Below are 19,542 nucleotides of genomic sequence, written 5' to 3'. Positions count from 1 at the left end.
GTTGTCTTTGAGTGTAAGGTAGATTCGGGGCTGTGGTTCGTGAGAAATTAGCACATCGAGTAAAATCGATGCAGATAGTATATTCCAGCAACGGAGCAACGGTATGCATCTAAGTCACCGAAACTCGAAGTTCGAATCCCCCGAGGTTTGGTTCGTGGTGTGTGTAAATTAATATTTATAATAAGCAAGTCGATTAGTCTTCAGATGATCTTTCATCAAATAAAATAATTGATATTGGTTATCACTATTTAACCGAAATTGAATGCCTTAGTTTAAATGAGAAATGTCATGAATCTATAAAACAGGAAGAAGTGGGAAATTCCCCCAATCTTTTAATTTTAAGATTATTGGAATTTCTTTTTGAACTGAATAGTGTTCTTTATAGCGACTTAAGTGATTTTTTTGCGAACTTTCAAGTTCTGTCAGAAGTTGCTTTGTATTCCCATTGAAGTTTAATCATCAAATACGAACTTGAAAGTGCTTTCTCGGCTCACCCAGATGTAGCTGAGAAAGTGCTGCAGCAAGACCAGCCGAGGAGAGACGTGAGTGGACATTCTCGCAGAAGGTATCCCACCAGTATTGCAGGAACCAGGAAGTTGGCTAGATGCTGATAACCACCAGGGACGAGTTGAAATTTTAAAACCACGTTGCAATAAAGTGTAGGATCATGTGTAGACCATGTCACAATGCTCCGCATCATATTGGAACACATCAACGAATTCCAGGACTCTCTTCTGCTGGCGTTCGTGGACTTCGAAAAGGCGTTCAATCGACTCAACCACGAAAACATCTGGGGCACACTAAGGCGTAGAGGAGTTTAGTTGGAGCAATTGACAGTAGACCAAATCGAGAATACCTACATACCTTGAGGAAAGAAGCGAACGGGATCTGCAGAGAAGCACTCGACTGGAACCCGCAAGGACAGCGTATAGAAGAGGCAGACCCAGAGGCTTATGGCGATGCAGCTTAGCCAACGACATCCGGGCTGTAGACGAGAACCTGTCCTGGCGACAGGCAAAAGCCATGGCGGGTAACCGTCAGCAGTGGAGATCTCTGATTTCATCCGTTTGTTTTGCCGGACCGACGGACACAAATACATAAGTAAGTAAGTAAATTGAAGATGTGATCCGGCGAACGGGCATCGAAATGAGAAGAATGGTCTTCATCAAAAGTAGCCAACTCTTAGCCTTCGCAGACGAGCTCGACATCATTACTCGGAACGTTGGGTCGGCGGAAGCAAAGATTGCTTATAAATCAATGCTATAAAATCAAGTACATAGTAGGAACAGGCTCCAGAGAAAGCAACGCTCGCCTCTCATGTACAGTGATTATTGACGGCGATGAGCTGGAAGTGGTTGATGAGTTTGTATATTTGGGGTCTCTGGTCACCGCCGACCACAACCGGAAATGGAAGTCGAGACTATTTTTTCCTTCGTCAGAGGCTTCAACCAAGGAACATATAAAACGCTAACCAAACCGGTAGTCCTCAACTACGGGCTTGAGACAGTAACTTTGATTATGGAAGAAATACGTGCACTTGGTGTATTTGAACATAAGTAGTTGCGGACTATTTTTGACGGAGTACATACGGAAAGCGGAGAGTGGCGTAGACGTATGAACCACGACTTGCAGGCACTACTTGAAGAGATTCCTATCCAACAGCTGACGAAAGTTGGGAGGCTAAGGTAGGCCGGCCACGTCGCAAGAATGCCAGAATGCCGGACGACTGTGCAGTGAAAACCGTTCTCTTCGAGAACCCCTCCGGCCCCAGGGATGGCGGGGCCCAGCGTGTTAGATGGCTTGAACAATAAGCGAAGAGTAGCCCAGTACCGAATACAGTGGAAAGGAATTTTGGATACGGCAAAAGCCACCACGGCAGTTGGCACAGTGGGCTGGCCACGCAGTACGGATCCGGGTGAGCGAGCAGTAAAAACAATATTCAGCAGAGAACCCGATAGAACCAGGATGCCTAAAAACAATTCTCAATTCATTAAACAGGACGTTTTTTTACATACCACCTGCACTGGTTCCGTCTACAGATCAAATCGATGACGATGCCTTTGATTCGCGACATAATGTCTAAAACACTATGTTCAATCATTGCTACTTTTAACACTTTTTCACATTCCATCTGCTTTTGTTTGATTGTTCTATCAAATGATCCACTTTTCAATTGTTTTGTAAACAATCTTATGCACAGATTTTTACTTTATGCTTGACCAACTAAGCATTGGTTAATGCTATACCAATGAAAATAATCAGATTTATTCACAAAAACGTTCGGTAAATTCATAACGTTAATACCTACAAAATGATGATTGTCTTCTTCAATCCGACAAATAATTTTTGCAAATTCTAGTTAGGTAATAAAATAAATTTTCACCCGAAAAACACACAAAACAAACACTTGGCACCATGAACGGACGAGCGAAAAAGTTTGACGTTCGATACGGCTCGGCTCTCGTCATCATGGCCTACTGCTATTTTTCTTTCCAGCGTATTACAAAACAACAGTCACTTCAATGCCAAAGAATCCGAGAATTGGTACAAAAATCTAACGTTTCGAGTAGTTAAAGCTCTAGAATGAAAGTTTGAAGCAAATGTGAATAAATAATTCTCTTTTGCCTCTTGGAATGTAAAAAATGGCGGAGTTAGTTGTTTCGACCTATGGATACCGATATCGGTTTGGAATCCTGTTAAAACTAAAAATTATTATCTAGAGATTTGGAGAATAATTGGTAAATTTTGATCTTTTGAACAAATTTTCATTGTAGTGATAATTCCTACGAACGATTTTGAAAACAAATACAAACCCACTTACCGTACTGCTGAGTTACGTTGGACTAGAATAATTCTGTTTATTGCAAATAGAAAGGCAACTTCCATATCAATCTAAACTCTATATACATGATTAGTACCGCCCGATTGCTGCCGAGATCAATTATGTGTCTAAGTATCTAAGTTGATTAAAATATTCCAAACACAATTGACAGAATAAAAGGAAAAAAGAAACATCACTCCTACTTAAAACCTCCAGCGTCAAGCGACGCTGATCACAAAACGACTAGAACCCACCCGGCATCCTACGGCGGATACGCGCAACCCGGTTCCAGTTTAGAACAGGTCGTCTCCACCGACGCCGAAACAATTCCCATTAGTTGCTGTTGCTCCTGCGGTTGCTGCTCCTGCTGTTGCTGTTGCTGCGACTGCAGGCAGCCTCCACCGTTGGCAACGCGCCGTCAAGTCATAATATTATTACCGAAGTAGTTGAGATTAAAGTCATCCTCGAAGAGAATCTGATCCTCATCCTGGCCGGAGCTCATGTTGATGCCGAGCTCGATCGGATCGATGGTTGTGATGTAGTAGTCCGCCCCGGGAGCCGCATCCGTGCGGTGCCCGGAAGCCGACCGCAGGCCACACTCCTGCACTATTTCCTCCTTCGAAACCGGGTTCAGATAGTCCGCCAGGTAGTAATCTGTGAATGAGTCGGTCGGTCGGTCGATGAATGTTTGGGTTGGCAAAAAGGGTGCAAAGCGTACCTGAATCCAGCAGGGCGTAGGCCTGAAAATTGTTCGAATTGATCGGATGCACAATTTGAACTTCCACGTTTCGACGAATCCCGTTCAGGATCTCACCGGCGGACCGTTTCAGCTCGTCACCCTGGACCACTTCGAATTGATTGTTCGCAACGTTGGCGTACGGTGGCTGCGGTTGGCCCAGTTGTGGGTGATGCTGGCTGGACGTGCCCGGTTGCGGGTTGCGGAAGTCAATGGACTGTGGAAAAGAAAAAAAAATTGAGGGTGAGACTGAACGAATTTTTAAGACCGCTGCTTCGAACCTCCGAAGCCGATCGTTGCTCGGGTGAGTGCGGTTCGTACTGCGCTAAGCTGGCGGTGGCTGCCGCAATCTCATCCTGGCTGGGTGAACCCGGCGGTTGCTCGCGAGCATTTTTGGCGTTGGCTGCCTCCATCTTGAAGAACAGCTCCAATCGTTGGCGTTTCTGTCAAAAAAAAAGAATGCAACTTAGGAGTGTTTCTAGATTAGTTCATCTGGGCGAAGGCTTACATGTTCCCAGGCAAGAAAATTGGCTTCCGAATCCCGACTGGATATTGTCCACAGGTGACCGGCACCTTGCGGCGCTTTATTGCCCTTGCGAAAGTGAGGGTTGATTGACAGGTTGTGCCGGACGGAGTTCTTCCACCGATCGTCGTTGGACTTGTAGAACGGAAAATGGTCTCTGAAAACAAAAATATGTGAAAGGGACCGACAAAAATTAGTTTAGATCGGCTCAATTGCATTTAAATTAGTTTCGATCACATGGCAAAGATTCTCACGCTTCACTGGACAACGCCTACTGTTCGCGTCCTTCAAATATTTTGACGTCACCCTCTGTGCAAAGTTCGACCGGATAACGAACCGCGCGACTCCATCGCGTACCGAGTGCCTAGTGAAGCATGAAAAAGGTGCGCCTACGAGGTGCACTCGAGCAGCCTTCACCCACCTGTACGTGCCACGGCACGGCACGGGGTATCGATATCGGTTCCCTAGACAAACGTTCACCGTACACACGTGCATCGTACCGAATGCTTGCGCTGAAACCATTAATCATGCAAGCAAAACCTGTTCAACCCACGGCCTGCCGCTGTTGCTGCTAGCACTAGCACTAGCAGGACCGATATGCATTTATTCCTTCACATATTCATCATATGGCGGTATATAAAAGGACGCAGGATATGCTACCCCCACCCACAAACCCTATACCGACCGGCCGAAGGAACGAAAGAACGAACGAACGAACGAAGGGAACCAACCGATATCCTATCCGCAGTCCATAAAAAGTAAATGTTTATTCATGTGGAAATATCGCGTTCCACGGTGCGCCTCGTTCCATAATTTTTATGACCTCGTCAGCGACACAGATAGATGCTGAAAAATATTCAAACGGAACAGGTTCGAATCGTAAATTATCCATCCGGCCGTCCATCCGTCCGTTCGTCCACCACACGAAGCACAGCTGATAATTTTTGTGTTTCTGAAAAAAACTTTCTTTTCCTACAGAGTTCTTAGGTCTAAAACCCCTACCTGCCGCCAACTACGATGATCGAGTTTCGATTTCTTGCCGACTGCAGAATTTTCCGTGCAGACATCAGAACAGAAGGAGGAAGGAAGGTTCGGTTCGGTGGGTTGTAAATCAGCAATCCGCGACATTTGACAAATCGTTTTCTTCCGTGTGATGCGGAAAATGGATTATATGCGGAATGGATTGCGATTATTTTGCAGTATATGATTGATTTCGTTCGGCAGTTCGGCATTCTGCATCCCCCGAAGGGTCCGATAGGGTTTTACAGAACGGTCCCGTCCCGGTAGTTTCCAGTACCGTTGCTGGATGCGACTTGAAACAGACGTAAGAACTTGCGTAGATTTTATGGTTTTCGACCGACTACACTAGAAAACTCTTTTTATATAACTTTTTGCGTTTTTTTTTGTGGACTCATGATACCGTCCGAGTGCCTGCTGTAATTTGCACTGCATTTCTTTTTGCCAAAATCACTCATGAGTGAGCAATATGTTTATTAAGTTTTATGTGTACTTGTGTGTAATGGATTTGCCCTTCCTTCAATGCTTACTCTACTTTAGCCACCTCGTTCCTCATGTCGATGCTGGCCGAAATTACAGTCATCCCTGGCAAGATTTACCAGTACATTTAACCATAAGAGTGACTTTTTTCTGTTTCAAGAGGCTTCATCGGAGTAATATAGAGTTCAGCACAAAAAAAGAGGAATGAGGAACCTAAGAATAAACCCATGCTAAAGTCATTTATACATCGAATGGCCAGATTCTATTAAGATTCGAACCCACAACCATTCACTTGTTAAAGCAGCTCTTAACTCAGTCGCTCACTTCGGATCACACGCTGCCATGAGCCGCTCCTAACCTGAAGTACAGCCACACACTCGAGCGAGGAATCGTCAAGCCAACAAACTCGGTTCATGGCTGTCCGTCTCCAATGTCTCGACTTTCCCACACTTTCCAGTTTCCCAGACCTCAGGGTCTTTTGGAGTCCGTAGTAAGCACAATTTTCGCTAAGAACATGTCTGCATATTGCTCTACTGCAGTTGTTATCCGAAATAGGGAGATCTAATCGCGTTCTTGAACAATTTTACCGCCAAAGAATTTGTTAGTAAAAACTTTAGCAAATTTGGATATCGTCAAGAGCTACGTTGATTAGTCAAGATGACAACATCTGAGTAAACTTTGACAGAAGCGGTGATAGCTCTCCTCGTCCTCGGCCGGAGTGGTCACTCGCAGGCAAACTTTTCTCAAAGCTAGCCCAGCAAACACCGAAGCTGAATTAAAATGCTACTGATTTGGTCACAGCTGATTTAACTCTGAATACAGGTGGTAGACGCTGAATAACGCTGTATTCTATAAATGATTAAGCAACCAACGAATGCGCTGTAAATCAGCTGCTTCACATAATAGTGTCACAAGCAGATTAGGCGCATCTTCAACCTCTCTTCAACAATTGTGCTATACTAGCTGAATAAACGATTTGTCATCGTAATAAACAGTCCTTCCACAAAACATTTATGCGTTGATTAAATATTTTAGCAGCCATTATTATTCATCCATAGCTGAATATGCATCGAATAAAATTTATGTAAACAATTCTGCAATACTTATTCAGCCGAAATTGGAGAACTTATACAACCTATTTCGCTTGAGGCCTTTTTATCGCCCTTTATATAACCTCCGTGCGCCTTGTTTCCAGCTTTGCGCAAATTGGTTATTCAAAAACGCGCAAAAGCCTCTATTAGGCTCCATTGCAGTTTCGAAAGCAGCTATCAGCAAGCCCGAAGCTTGATAGAATCACCAAATTTTCATGTTTAAGAGCTGAAAAAAGGTTTTTATTTCTAATACTAAACCATAGTTCAACCACAGGTAGAATTAATTCAGCTATAAAAGCCTTTGATCAGCCTGAAATTGTTACTTGTTACTGCTTTCAAAGCTGCAATGGAGCTTAATAGAGGCTTTTGCGTGTTTTGAAATAACCAATTTGCGCAATGCTGTCAATTCTATTTTTAGAACGAGAAATAATTTTGCGATGCTTTTTAAGTCGCTTAATCAACGTCTCATTAACCTTTATGCAGCCAAAAAATAATCTATTTTCAAATTTCAAAAATGGAACGCATTTTTATTTTGCTTTGGCGTCATAAGCTATATTTTAAATTTCGAATAACTTGAATTCGTATATGCAAACTAATTAAAAATGCATGTCGTCATCTTCCGCAAATTGAACCGCCATCTTCTGAAATTAAAAACTTTCCAATTAAATTCTACTATTTATATTTATTCGTTACAGATACGTATTTCGCCTACGACATGCAGCCTTCATTAGTGTCTGTTTTCGAAAAATCTTGTACACTGGATCGCCTTAAACCAACTCGTAAACAGCAAGAGCAACTGCTGTTTACGAGTTGGTTTAAGGCGATCCAAGCTGCATAAAGTAAGCACTCAAATGGTGTTTGACCAAGCGATGTTTAAGCTACTTTAAGTTTTTCCAAACCTGCTTTCCTCCAAAGCTGATAAACCAGCTGAATAGCGGATTTTTCTGCTAAAAGTTAATCTTATATATAAAAATGGATTTCTGTCGCGATGTTCCTTATAGAATCAAAAACTACTGAACCAATCGGCGTGAAAATTTGCATGTAGAGGGTTTTGGGGCCAGGAAAGGTTTTAGTGATGGTTAGAGACCCCTGCCCCCACTAAGAGGGGGGGCTCCCATACAAATGAAACACAAATTTCTGCATAACTCGACATCTAATCAAGCAAATAGAACAAAATTTGGCATGTGGGTGTTTTCGGTGACAAGAATTTATTCTATGGTACATTGAGACCCCTCCCCTCTTTATAAGGGGGATTATAACTCCTCTCCTCTTTAAAAGGGGGGGGCTTCCATACAAATTTCCTCATAACTCGAGAACTAATCAAGCAAATGGAACCAAATTTGGCACGTGGGTGTTTTGAAGACAAAACTTTTTTCTATGATGAATTGGGACCCCTACCCACTTTAGGAGGGGGGGGGGCTCCTATACAAATGAAATTCAAATTTCCTCATAACTCGAGAACTAATCAAGTAAATAGAACCAAATTTGGCATGTGGAAGTTTCTGGAGGCAAAAATATTTTCTATGGTGAATTAGGACCCCTCCCAACTTTAAGAGGGGGTGCTTCTACACAAATGAAATACAAATTTCCTCATAATTCGAGAACTAATCAAGCAAATGGAACCATATCTGGCATGTGGGTGTTTTTGGAGGCAACCATTTTTTCTATGATGAATTAGGACCCCTTACCTTTTTAAGAGGGGGGGCTCTCATACAAACGAAATACAAATTTCCTCATAACTCTAGAACTAATCAAGCAAATGGAACCAAATTTACCATGTGGGTGTTTTTGTAGGCAAGAATATTTTCTATGGTATATTTTCTATGGATTTCCCCACTTTAAGAGGAGGGGGGGCTCCTATACAAATGAAAAACAAATTTCCTCATAACTCGAGAACTAATCAAGCAAATGGAACCAAATTTGACATGTAAGTGGTTTTGGACGCAATATTTTTTTCTATGGTGAATTGAGACCCCTCTCTTCTTTAGAAAGCGAGTTATGGCCCATCTCCCCTTTAAGAGGGTGAGCTTCCATACAAATGAAATGCAAATTTCCTCTTATCTCGAGAACTAATCAATCAAATGGAACCAAATTTGGCATGTGGGAGTTTTAGATGGCAGAAATTTTTTCTATGGTGAATTACGACCCCTTCCTCTTTTAAGAGGGGAGCTCCCATACAAATGAAATTCAAATTTCCTTATAACTTGAGAACCAATCAAGCAAATGGAACCAAATTTGGCATGTGGGAGATTTTGGAGTCTTGAATTTATTTTACGATAGTTAGAGACCTCTCACTCCTGTGGTAGGGGGATATGGACTCTCATACAAATAAAACAGAAATTTTTGCGAAACTCAAAAACTAATCGAACTCGAGAAATTCGAGACTCTTCCATAAAACATTAGTCAATACAAGACCACAAAAACTATCTATAGTAACACTAGATCATTCAGGACGAGACGATCGCGAGTGTTGCCGGTGACCCGCCGTCGGAAGCGCCGCCCACTGGGGGGCTTGCAAAACTCGAGATTGTGACAAAGATCATCCGAGATTCATGATTTATGTACAACACAGGTTAATTTGTGGCAATACGAAGTTTGTCGGGTCAGCTAGTCTTATATATAAAAATGGATTTCTGTCGCGATGTTCCTTATAGAATCAAAAACTACTGAACCAATCGGCGTGAAAATTTGCATGTAGAGGGTTTTGGGGCCATGAAAGGTTCTAGTGATGGTTAGAGACCCCTCCCGCCACTAAGAGGAAGGGGTCCCATACAAATGAAACACAAATTTCTAAGAACTAATCAAGCAAAATCAATCAAACATGGCATGTGGGTGTTTTTGGTTACAAAAATTTATTCTATGATAAATTGAGACTCCTCCCCTTTTTAGAAGGGGAATTATAACTCCTCTTCCCTTTAAGAGGGGGGGGGGGCTTCCACACAAATTTCCTTATAACTCGAGAACTAAACAAGCAAATGGAACCAAATTTGGCATGTGAAAGTTTTCGAGGGCAAGAAAATTTTCTATGGTGAATTAGGACCCCTCCCCACTTTAAGAGGGGGGGTCCTGTACAAATGAAATACAAATTTCCTCATACCTCGAGAACTAATTAAGCAAATGGAACCAAATTTGGCATGTGAAGGTTTTTGGAGGCAAAAATATTTTCTATGGTGAATTAGGACCCCTCCCCACTTTAAGAGGGGGGGCTCCCATACAAACGAAATACAAATTTCCTCATAACTCGAGAACTAATCAAGCAAATGGAACCAAATTTGGCATGTGGGAGATTTTTGAGTCTTGAATTTATTTTATGATAGCTAGAGACCGCTCACCCCTGTGGTAGGGGGATATGGACTCTCATACAAATAAAACAGAAATTTTTGCGAAACTTTAGAAATGCGAAATTTGAGACTCTTCCATTAAACATTAGTCAATAACAAGACCATAAAAACTATCTATAGTAACACTAGATCATTCAGGACGAGACGGCCGCGAATGTTGCCGGCGACCCGCCGTCGGAAGCGACACCCACTGGGGGGAGGCAACTCTCCGCAGAAATCACTACTGTCTAGGTTTATTTGTTTTCCTATGTCTACCTGGGTTTCCTGGAACGAGCGACAGCGAGTAAGGAGAGGATCGGGAAATGGTACTTTCCACGAAAAAGTTTTCGGTGAAATGGTACATTCCGCTTAAGGTTTTTCACAAAATGACATTCCGCAAAATGTTGTACAATCATGGCGAATATTACTATCCGCTTTCTGGCTATGCAATGAGGGGACAGGGTAGTTGTTTTCTACTTTAGTGTGAGGGAAAATTGCAAATTTGTATAGTAAACTACCCATTCCAGGTAACTAATAAGCATTTACATAAGCAGCAAATCAGCGTATCTGGCATTATATTAGCTTTTTGACTGCATAGGTGTTGTAAATTGGCATCCAAAATTGTATTCAAATTCTTCGTGTCGGTAATTAGCTGTAAACTAGCATTGTCAGCACTATAAGAAGGTTATCAGTAAAGTAGCTGTATATTTTGCCAAAATAGCATTTAAGTAGCATTTAAGGCGACTTAAATGCTTATTGGCCTATATTTGAATAGTATTGGCGATGCTAATTGGTTACCTGGGATGCTTTCATAGTTACGTAACTGCCAAAATGAATCATCTAAGGTTGAACTCCTCAGAATCTTGCAAAACTCGAGATTGTGACAAAGATCATCCGAGATTCATGATTTATGTACAACACAGGTTAATTCGTGGCAATACGAAGTTTGTCGGGTCAGCTAGTATAAGATAAAAGTAAAAAAATCAGCATTACGTACATATATACATACTAATACGTCGTATGTGATGTGCGAAATTGGCATATCCGTACTATTCTGGAGGCGATATACGTGATGAGGAAGTATCTATATAAGTAAGAATTTACGATAAAATCCGATTAAGCGCGACTTACTTCATACTGCTATACAATTCTATGCTGAAAAACATATGTGTGCCAACATATGTATTATCGTTATATACGACTGAAAATCAACTTGAGGGTACTTTATTAAGCGTTAGTTACGATTCCAATTTTTTTAGAGATATTCACGATAATTTTCATACATTGATACACGGACGGCACGGTAGCACTTTTGAGCCAGCAGTGTGAACTGGCCGGCAATAATTCTTCCTCGGGTGTTTGCTCGATCGAAGACTCGCTTCTCTTTGTTCCCTATCAGCGTACCGCGAATCCGTGGTAAGTGTAAGTTTACCCGGGATTTCCACTCGATGTATTTTTTGAATCTCATGTTGCTGTCAATGGTTGCGAATAAAATCTTTAACACACTCAGTGCATTGCAACTCATCATCGTGAATTTGGTAAGTAAAATGCTGATGATCTCGTAGGGATGACCCTGCCTTTCGATGTATTCACTGCGATACCGTTTAGAGCACACGAGTGTTGAATAGCCGGTCCCGTCCCGTTGCAAAGCATTGAAATCATGCGACGATTTCACTGCCCGAATTATCTTGAGATCATCAGCGAATAGCAACTTTTCCGATTCCAAGTAATTACAAATGTCACTTACAAACAGGACATTAAAAGTAATGGTCTCAACATACTGCCTTGAGGCACACTCCACTGGGGATACAGAAACAGTGCGATTTGGTGCCATGTAATCTAACGAATACACTACGATCGGTCAAGTATGACGATAGCCAATTGGTAATCCAATCCGATAAAGCCATGCGTTTCATTTTTTCAATTGCTAGCGTGTGAGGTTCTTCGATACTTTTGAAAATTATCTGACTTTTGGTAAAGCCAGATCAAGCAACGGCCCATACTGTTGCTAATAACATATTAGTTTAAAGGTTTGAATTATCATTTAGCTTTAGGGGGAGGTGGGGGGGTCTCTTACAATAAAAAATCTGACACAGCCTAACCGCAAGCATTTTATTCCGGAAATGGGGAATTTTGGCCTCCCAGCCAGCATTGAGGTACGTTGGATGTTGGGATCTCGGCTGGAAGAGGCTGTTAAAGTCCATAAAACTGAGTTTCTTCGAGACTCGGCGAGGGTGCTGCAGAACAACTTATCCTGTATGATTATCAACATCGCTCTTAAGGTAATCCGACGATACGATATCGAAACATGAGGTATCATTCTTAGTAAAGGTAGCAAACTTCTTGGCTAAGCAGATGGCTTTGCCAGGTAGCTAAGCAGATGATTTGGTGCCAGAAACTTTGCCACGACGAAGGCTAGACTGAAAGCGGAGCCTAGAAGGATTAGGCTTAAAATTAACGCGTCGAAGACCAAATCCATGAATGATAGAGGTTCAAATCGTCGCTGTTATGTCAGACCGAGCTAAGTGACAAAATTCTTATTTCGAGAAAAACGTGTTCAAAGTTTGCTATCGATTGTTCGAAATTAGCCCATGGGAACCCCCCCCCCCCGTCTCTACGTCCATGAAGCAACTAAAATAGATATCTTCTATCTATATATATAAAAGTGAGCGTGAGTATGTTTGAATGTTTCACCATAACTCCAGAACGCCTCGACCGATCTTCACCAAACTTAGCACAAATGTTCCTTGATATAAGGGAAACAGCACTGCGAGGTTGATAAGAGGGGGGGAGGTCCATAACTCCAAAATGCCTGGACGGTTCTTCACCAAACTTGGCATACATGTTGCTTGGCATAAGGAAATCAGAACTCGGGGGCTTGACAAAAGAGGGGGGTTCATAACAGGAAGGGGGTCATAACAGGGGGAAGACCATAACTGCGAAACACCAGGACGGTTCTTCACCAAACTTGGCACACATGTTCCTTAACATTAGGGAATCAGCCCTGGGAAGGTAACAAGAGGGGTGAATGCCTAACAAGGGGAGAGAGATCCTAAATAACTAAAAGGGGTTGCGTTTCTCTTGCATTTAACTCGATTGCAGTTGTGCAATTGACTTTGAGAAAAGAGGGGGATTCCACCGCACAGTGGTCCAATCAGCGAAATACGTGATCGTTTGATATAGCGCCGAAACGTGAAGTGTTTCGCATATAGTGTCTTCAGGAACATTTCTCGGTGTAATAAGCCCCTTCTTGTGAGAGAAATCTTTGAGTGATTAATTCCCTTAAAAGTGAGATACGAAATTTATTTTCTCGTATATTCGAGATACAGGTTTAGTACTTTCAGCAAAGTTGTAGTAAATATCAATACAAACAACTTTGTCAAAGACACCATACTTGTATCTCTTCATGGAAATTGTCTATGAAGCGTTATTCATGGACAAACCCTTCAAAGCAGTTTTTAAACCCTGAGTTATTTTGGTCAACTTTTACGGGTTCACAGTGTTGTAGAAAGTTGTTTATCTTGCCAAAATCAACGTTTTTGTAGAACATTATAATACGTGATTTTCTGAAGTTTCGGAGATATTGAGCTTTTTTGAAGAAAAATAGTACTTCTTTGAGCTTAAATATTTCCCAAGGTGGCAAACGGTGGTAGATCAAGCTCGTACTTAAAAGTATAACAAAAGATTGTGTTGCTTATTTTATTTTTTGTTTGAGTAAGGTTAATTGTTAACTGCTTGTCAATTCGTGTTTTCCATTCATCCGAGAAAATTCGGTCTTCTGCGACTGTTATTGAAATTCGGCCATTTGGATTTCGACCATTCGTGATTCGACCATTTGTGTTTCGGCCATTTAGTACCAGCCATGAGCCAAGAGTGCGATCTTTTGAAAAGACATCAATCGAAGGTATTGAACAAAATAGGCTTAAGTCGGTTATTTGGAAGCTTTTCTCTTATTAATTGCGTCAAATAATTTTAAGTCTACATTCATTTTCGACTCGAAAGTAGGCGAAGAAATTGATGGTAACGCAATTTGTTAGAAAGAGATTGTCAACATAAACAAAATGGCGTTTATTGCATCCGAAGTACATATTAATTTTTCGATACACATGACTGGGATAGATTCTTAAAACAACTGTAACTTTTGAGGATATAAACAGATACAGTCAATTGACACTTACTTTTACAGGTTTTTTATTGTACTTTTAAGTAGGAGTTGTTTGATCTGCCACCATTTGCCACCTTGGTAAATATTTAAGCTCAAAGTAGTACTATTTTTCATCAAAAATGCTCAAAATCTCCGAAACTGCAGAAAATCACTTATAATAATGTTCTACAAAAACGTTGATTTTAGCAAGATAAACAACTTTCTAGAACACTATGAACACGTAAAAGTTGGCCAGAATAAGTCAGGGTTTAAAAACTGTTTTGAAGAGTTTGTCCACGAATAACGCTTCATTGATAATTTCCATGAAGAGATACAAGTATGGTGTCTTTGACAAAGTTGTTTGCATTAATATTTACTACAACTTTGCCGAAAGTACCAAACCTATATCTCGAATGGACGAGAAAATAAATTTCTTATCTCACTTTTAAGGGAATTAATCACCCAAAAATTTCTCTCACAAGAAGAGGCTTATTATACCAAGAAATGTTCCTAAAGACACAATATGCGAACAACTTCACATTTTGGCGTAACATCACACGATCACGTATTTCGCTGATTGGACCACTGTGCACCGAGGAGGAATATATGTTAAATAAACCTTCCCAGGTAACCAATAAGCATTAATATAAGCAGTAAAGCAATCGTTTATTAGCATCCCTGGCGTTTTATACTGCAGATTGCTATTTATCAGCCTTTTGACTGCAGAACTGTTGTAAATTGGCATCCATAATTCTATTTAAATTCTTCTTGTCGGTAACTAGCTGCAAATAAGCATTGTCAGCATTATAAGAGGGCTAGTAAAGTAGCCGCATATTTTGTCAAAATAGCATTTAAGTAGCATTGAAGGCAACCTAAATGCTTATTGGCTTGCATTTAAATTGCATTGTAAATGCTTACTGGTTACCTGGGTTGGTTTCGTTTCCATTACAGTGATTTTCATTGATCTAATTAGCTAATAATTAGCTACGTGACAGAAGGGAGACCTCACTGGGAAGGAACCGACATGTGGGGGGACGAGGAACGTGAGTATGAATGTACGTTCCGCCATAGCTCCGGAGCTTCTGGACTACTGTTGTTCATCAAACGTCGTTTGTCAAACACATGTTTTGCCTTTCTACTATATAAATATATAGTATAAAGGTATAGAAATCACTCGAAAAACCGGAAATTGAAAGAAGGTCCTGCGGGCCGAATGACATATACCATTCGACTCAGTTTCGAAAACTGAGCATTTTCTGTGTGTGTGTGTACGTGACGTTTTTTAATCTCACTCACTTTTCTCGGAGATGGCTGGACCGATTTTTATGATCTTAGTGTCAAATGAAAGGTCTAGGTGTCCCATTGGTCGCTATTAAATTTCACACTGATCGGACTTTTAGTTCAAAAGTTATGTATAAAAATACGAAAAATATGGGACTTCATTATCTCATAGGTCCCTTAACTGATTTGAACAAAATTGATTGCATTTGAAAGGGAAGCCTTTCAAATGTATGTATGTATATATGTATGTATGTATGTGTGTATGTATGTATGTATGTATTTGTGTATGTATGTGTATATGTATCTATGTGTGTATATGTATGTATGTGCGTTGTTTCGCTTTTGGAACTCCAGTGCCGCATACGAAATTTGTTTTCGATTGGCAATACGCAAAATGTGTTCAGAACAGATTTCTTGACATTTTGATAACATTCTGACCATGCATTCAAAAGCTATCATCTTTCAAATATGTAAGTGTGTATGTATGATGTATGTATGTACAATTTGCAGTTTTGTAATTTGCATTTATATACAGGAAAAGTGATGAAGAGCACTTCCAGCTCAACTAAAACGGTTTGATTCGACTATTTTTGATTGAAATGAAATTTTGCTGATATGTTGAATACCACGCAAGGATTCATTTTCTATGAAACTTATTTTTTTTCGTCAAGCGTAATTTGTCAAACAGGCGTATTTAAAAACGAGGTTATTATGTGTTTAAAAATTCATATCCCAAAACCTACTTATTTGTTCAAAATGACATCAAAGAAAAAGTTGTCGAAAATTAAGTGTATTTTCAATAAGGCCATTGCAACTAATTTCAAAAGTTTTTGTCACCCCCCGTTGGAAATTGGCTTGAAAAATCGAGGGGCAAAAAATAATTTGTAGGATATGAGTTAATTTTTTCATAAAATCAATTGTCTGTGGGTTCTACAACCTGAAAAACTCAAAAAATGAGTGTACGAGTTGAGTTGATGCCTCTAGCACGAAACAGAAATGAAAATTCAAACAACGGAATTTCCGAAAATCGGCCGAAAAATTTTTCTTTCGTTTATTTTCTTTTTTCGTAGATTTTCGCATGGAAAATAATAACGTATATATTAAAGGCAAGAATAGATTTGGTTTTCACGTTTAAACTTTAAGTAAAAATGCCTTAAATCAATTTTTTTTGCTCGATTAAAAAAATCTCTTTGTTTTTTTTTCGCCCCCCCCCCCCTCCCTTCAGTGGCCCAACAGCGAAAGGACAAAAACTTTATAAAATATTTGTAATGGCCTAACTGAAAGAGAAAACTTCAAAATTTCATGAAATACCATGATAAAAATCATAAAATGAGAATTATCTCAAAACATGTTCCCTCAGATTTGTCTCATATTTTTTTGAAGATAGCCTAAATTATACTCTAAAATCTAGTGAAGAGCTACCGAAAAGAAATTTCAAATCGAATTAAAAAGTATTTGGTAGCACTGCTGTTAAAAAATAATATTTTTTTAGGATTTATTGGTCAATTTCCTTTGGAAATGTAAAGATGATTTTTTCTTAAACCAAATATTTTCGGAGATATAAGCAAAATAATTAAGAGGGTTTAACAAAAATTTCTTTTCTGTGAAAAGGATGTGCTCCCATCAACCGTGGGGGCCAATTTTGGGTTTTTGTTTTTTGACCTAAGACGAATAGTGTTACAAAATTTGCTTTAAATCCGTAAAAGTCGATTACACGGTTCTTGGATACCTCGCGTAGAATTACCCTAGGACATAATTTTTAGATTAAAACATTAACTTGAATTAACAATAACTTGAGAACGGCTAGGCCTAAGAAAAAAGTTTATGTGACATATTTTGTTCAAAATCATACGTAGAATTTGATTTTGTTTGAGTTTTATTAAAAGAAAGTAAAATTAGGGTATTTTCGAAAACTTTGTCAAATTTTCCGTCCGTCCGAGTATCCGTCTCGATAACACTTCACCAGATTTTAGAGCATAATTTAGGCTATATATTAAATATTGCCCTCATTTATAAATAAGCCCTTTTGAACAGTTACGCTTGATGCACAAAAACTAAGTTTCATAGAAAATGAATCCTTATGTGGCATCCAACACCTCAGCTAAATTTCTTTTCAATTAAAAATAGTCGAAACAAAAATGGTTCTTTTTCCAGCGCTTTTAAGCAGGAATTGCTCTAAAACATTTGAATCGTAATTTTCTTCTCTCACTGTTACCTGCAATCGGAAATGTTTGTGGCACTTTGGTTTTTGAATTATTGATTTACTACATATATTCATTCTGGAGTCTAATAAGGAAAATACAATAGTTGCTCGCAGTAAATTGAAGTTTAAAATATGGCTAACTGAATTATAAATACATATTCAGAAACTAATAAATAAAAAATGATCTAGTAGAAAGACCAGGTCACGCCGCTAGGTGGATTAATTCGGGTTTTTTAATCTTACACTACTTCTTGAAAGATTAAGCTATTTTTATAAAACACTTTTTGCTTTTAACACGCTTTTTATTTCTATTTTAGATTTGTGTGACGTCCTAAGAGGGGGGGGGGAGGTTGAGTTTTGTGACACAATCGGACAGAGGGGGGAGAGGGGGTCTAAAAAAGCAGAAATTTAGTGGACGTCATTTTTGAATCGTCCCAATATTTCATTTGTCATTTTATTCACTTGCTGTTACTTGCAATCGGACTAGACAAGCAGAAGCAAAGAAAAGCAGTTGATTTAAGCATTTAGGAATAGTGGTGTATAGGGTTGAAAATGTTAATGAGTAGATTTTCCCAAATAAATTTATACAAGTTTCAAACAAATTTTGACCGACTATCGAAAAAGGCAAGCGCTGAAAAACGATAAAGTTTCCCAACCTCAAGCATGCTTTTACGCTATTTCTTTCATCTCCTCTCGTTTCGTTAACCCTCTAACAGGCAACAACGTAAAAACGATGAGATAAAGTTCATGAAAATACATACAAAAGAAGCTCAAGTTTTGTGCAAAAGTAATTATCTGAAGAAGTGCCAGCTAAGGAAAAGCCCAATTTCTCTGTTTCGTTTTTTATGTCTAATGCTCTACCCAGTTATGTTTTCATCTAAGATATATTACATAATTGAAGTCAAGCATTTAAATCACTTATAGAAAAATTTTGAGGTCAATCTTTTTGTTCTAGATATCCTTTTTTTCAAACGTGAAAAAGGAAATATTCGCGCAATAATTATTTTTGTAATTATGCAAAATTCTAGTTTTTAATAGATGATTATTTTTGAGCGCATGGTCAGAAAACTGTGGTGAAAATATCAAGATATTTGTACATACTACATATTTGTCGTTTTCATATGAACATTTCTCATTTTATATGAACACATTTTTCATATTATCAATTCAAAACAAACTTTTTATGTTGCTCTGAAACTCCAAAAGTTAAGGCCATCTACAGATCTTTTGTGTTTATATACATGTTTAAATCACTTAAATATAAAAAAGAAGGTGTTGATAAAGTAAATTAAATGACACTTACAAATATTTCACACCCTAGGAAAGAAAATATAATTATTGCACGCAGTACGTTCTTGTGAATTTTACTATTAAATAAGGATTTTGAGGACTAAGGAAGTAATGTTTAAAAATAGAGTCAACTCAATAATAGATGTTCCTGAGAAAATTAAAAATAATGATTGTTGCAGTAGAAAGGCTAGGTCACACCGCTAGGTGGATTAATTCGGGTTTTTGACTTAAAAAGAGCAGCATCGGGGGGCTGATAAAAGAGGGAAACGGTCTCTTTCAAGGGGAGAGAAAGGTTCAAATGGGTAAAGGGGTACGTTTCTCTTGCAGTTGGAACGATAGTTGTAAAAGTTGTTTTATTTCTGAATGGGGGAACAGGGTGGCCATTAAAATGGGGGAGGTTCAAAAACATAAAACAGGCTTTGTGTCGATTTATAGGGATTACTGAGAAGAAGACATTAGATTTACAAGTGGTTGGGGGACAACGTGAGAGGAACTGACAAAGGGAGTAGACATATTCAAAGGAAAAAAAGGATTTTGTTTCTTGCATTATGAGAGTTTTCGTTACAAAAACAGATATACAAGTGACTGAGTGACAAGGGGCCCCGCGCGAGATCGGGTAATCAGCTAGTTTTTAAT

At 39.4% G+C, this 19,542-nt stretch overlaps 1 protein-coding gene across 1 annotated transcript in view; it reads right to left on the bottom strand.

Annotated features, from left to right (window-relative positions):
• Positions 1–3,239: 3,239 nt before the first annotated feature.
• The window catches only part of LOC128732564 (uncharacterized), a 42,278-nt gene continuing 25,975 nt past the window's right edge, over positions 3,240–19,542 (bottom strand). Inside the window, exons 4-7 of the mRNA XM_053825838.1 lie at positions 4,066–4,237; positions 3,839–4,000; positions 3,540–3,774; positions 3,240–3,475 (exon numbers count right to left, since the gene is read on the bottom strand). Of these exons, the coding sequence (XP_053681813.1) occupies positions 3,240–3,475; positions 3,540–3,774; positions 3,839–4,000; positions 4,066–4,237 (805 nt within the window). The remainder of the gene's footprint in view (positions 3,476–3,539; positions 3,775–3,838; positions 4,001–4,065; positions 4,238–19,542) is intronic.

The sequence above is a fragment of the Sabethes cyaneus genome, chromosome 1 (genome assembly GCF_943734655.1).
Source record: "Sabethes cyaneus chromosome 1, idSabCyanKW18_F2, whole genome shotgun sequence".
NCBI lineage: Eukaryota > Metazoa > Arthropoda > Insecta > Diptera > Culicidae > Sabethes > Sabethes cyaneus.
The sequence above is the reverse complement of the archived record's forward strand: the minus strand, read 5'-3'. Positions and strand labels throughout refer to the sequence as shown.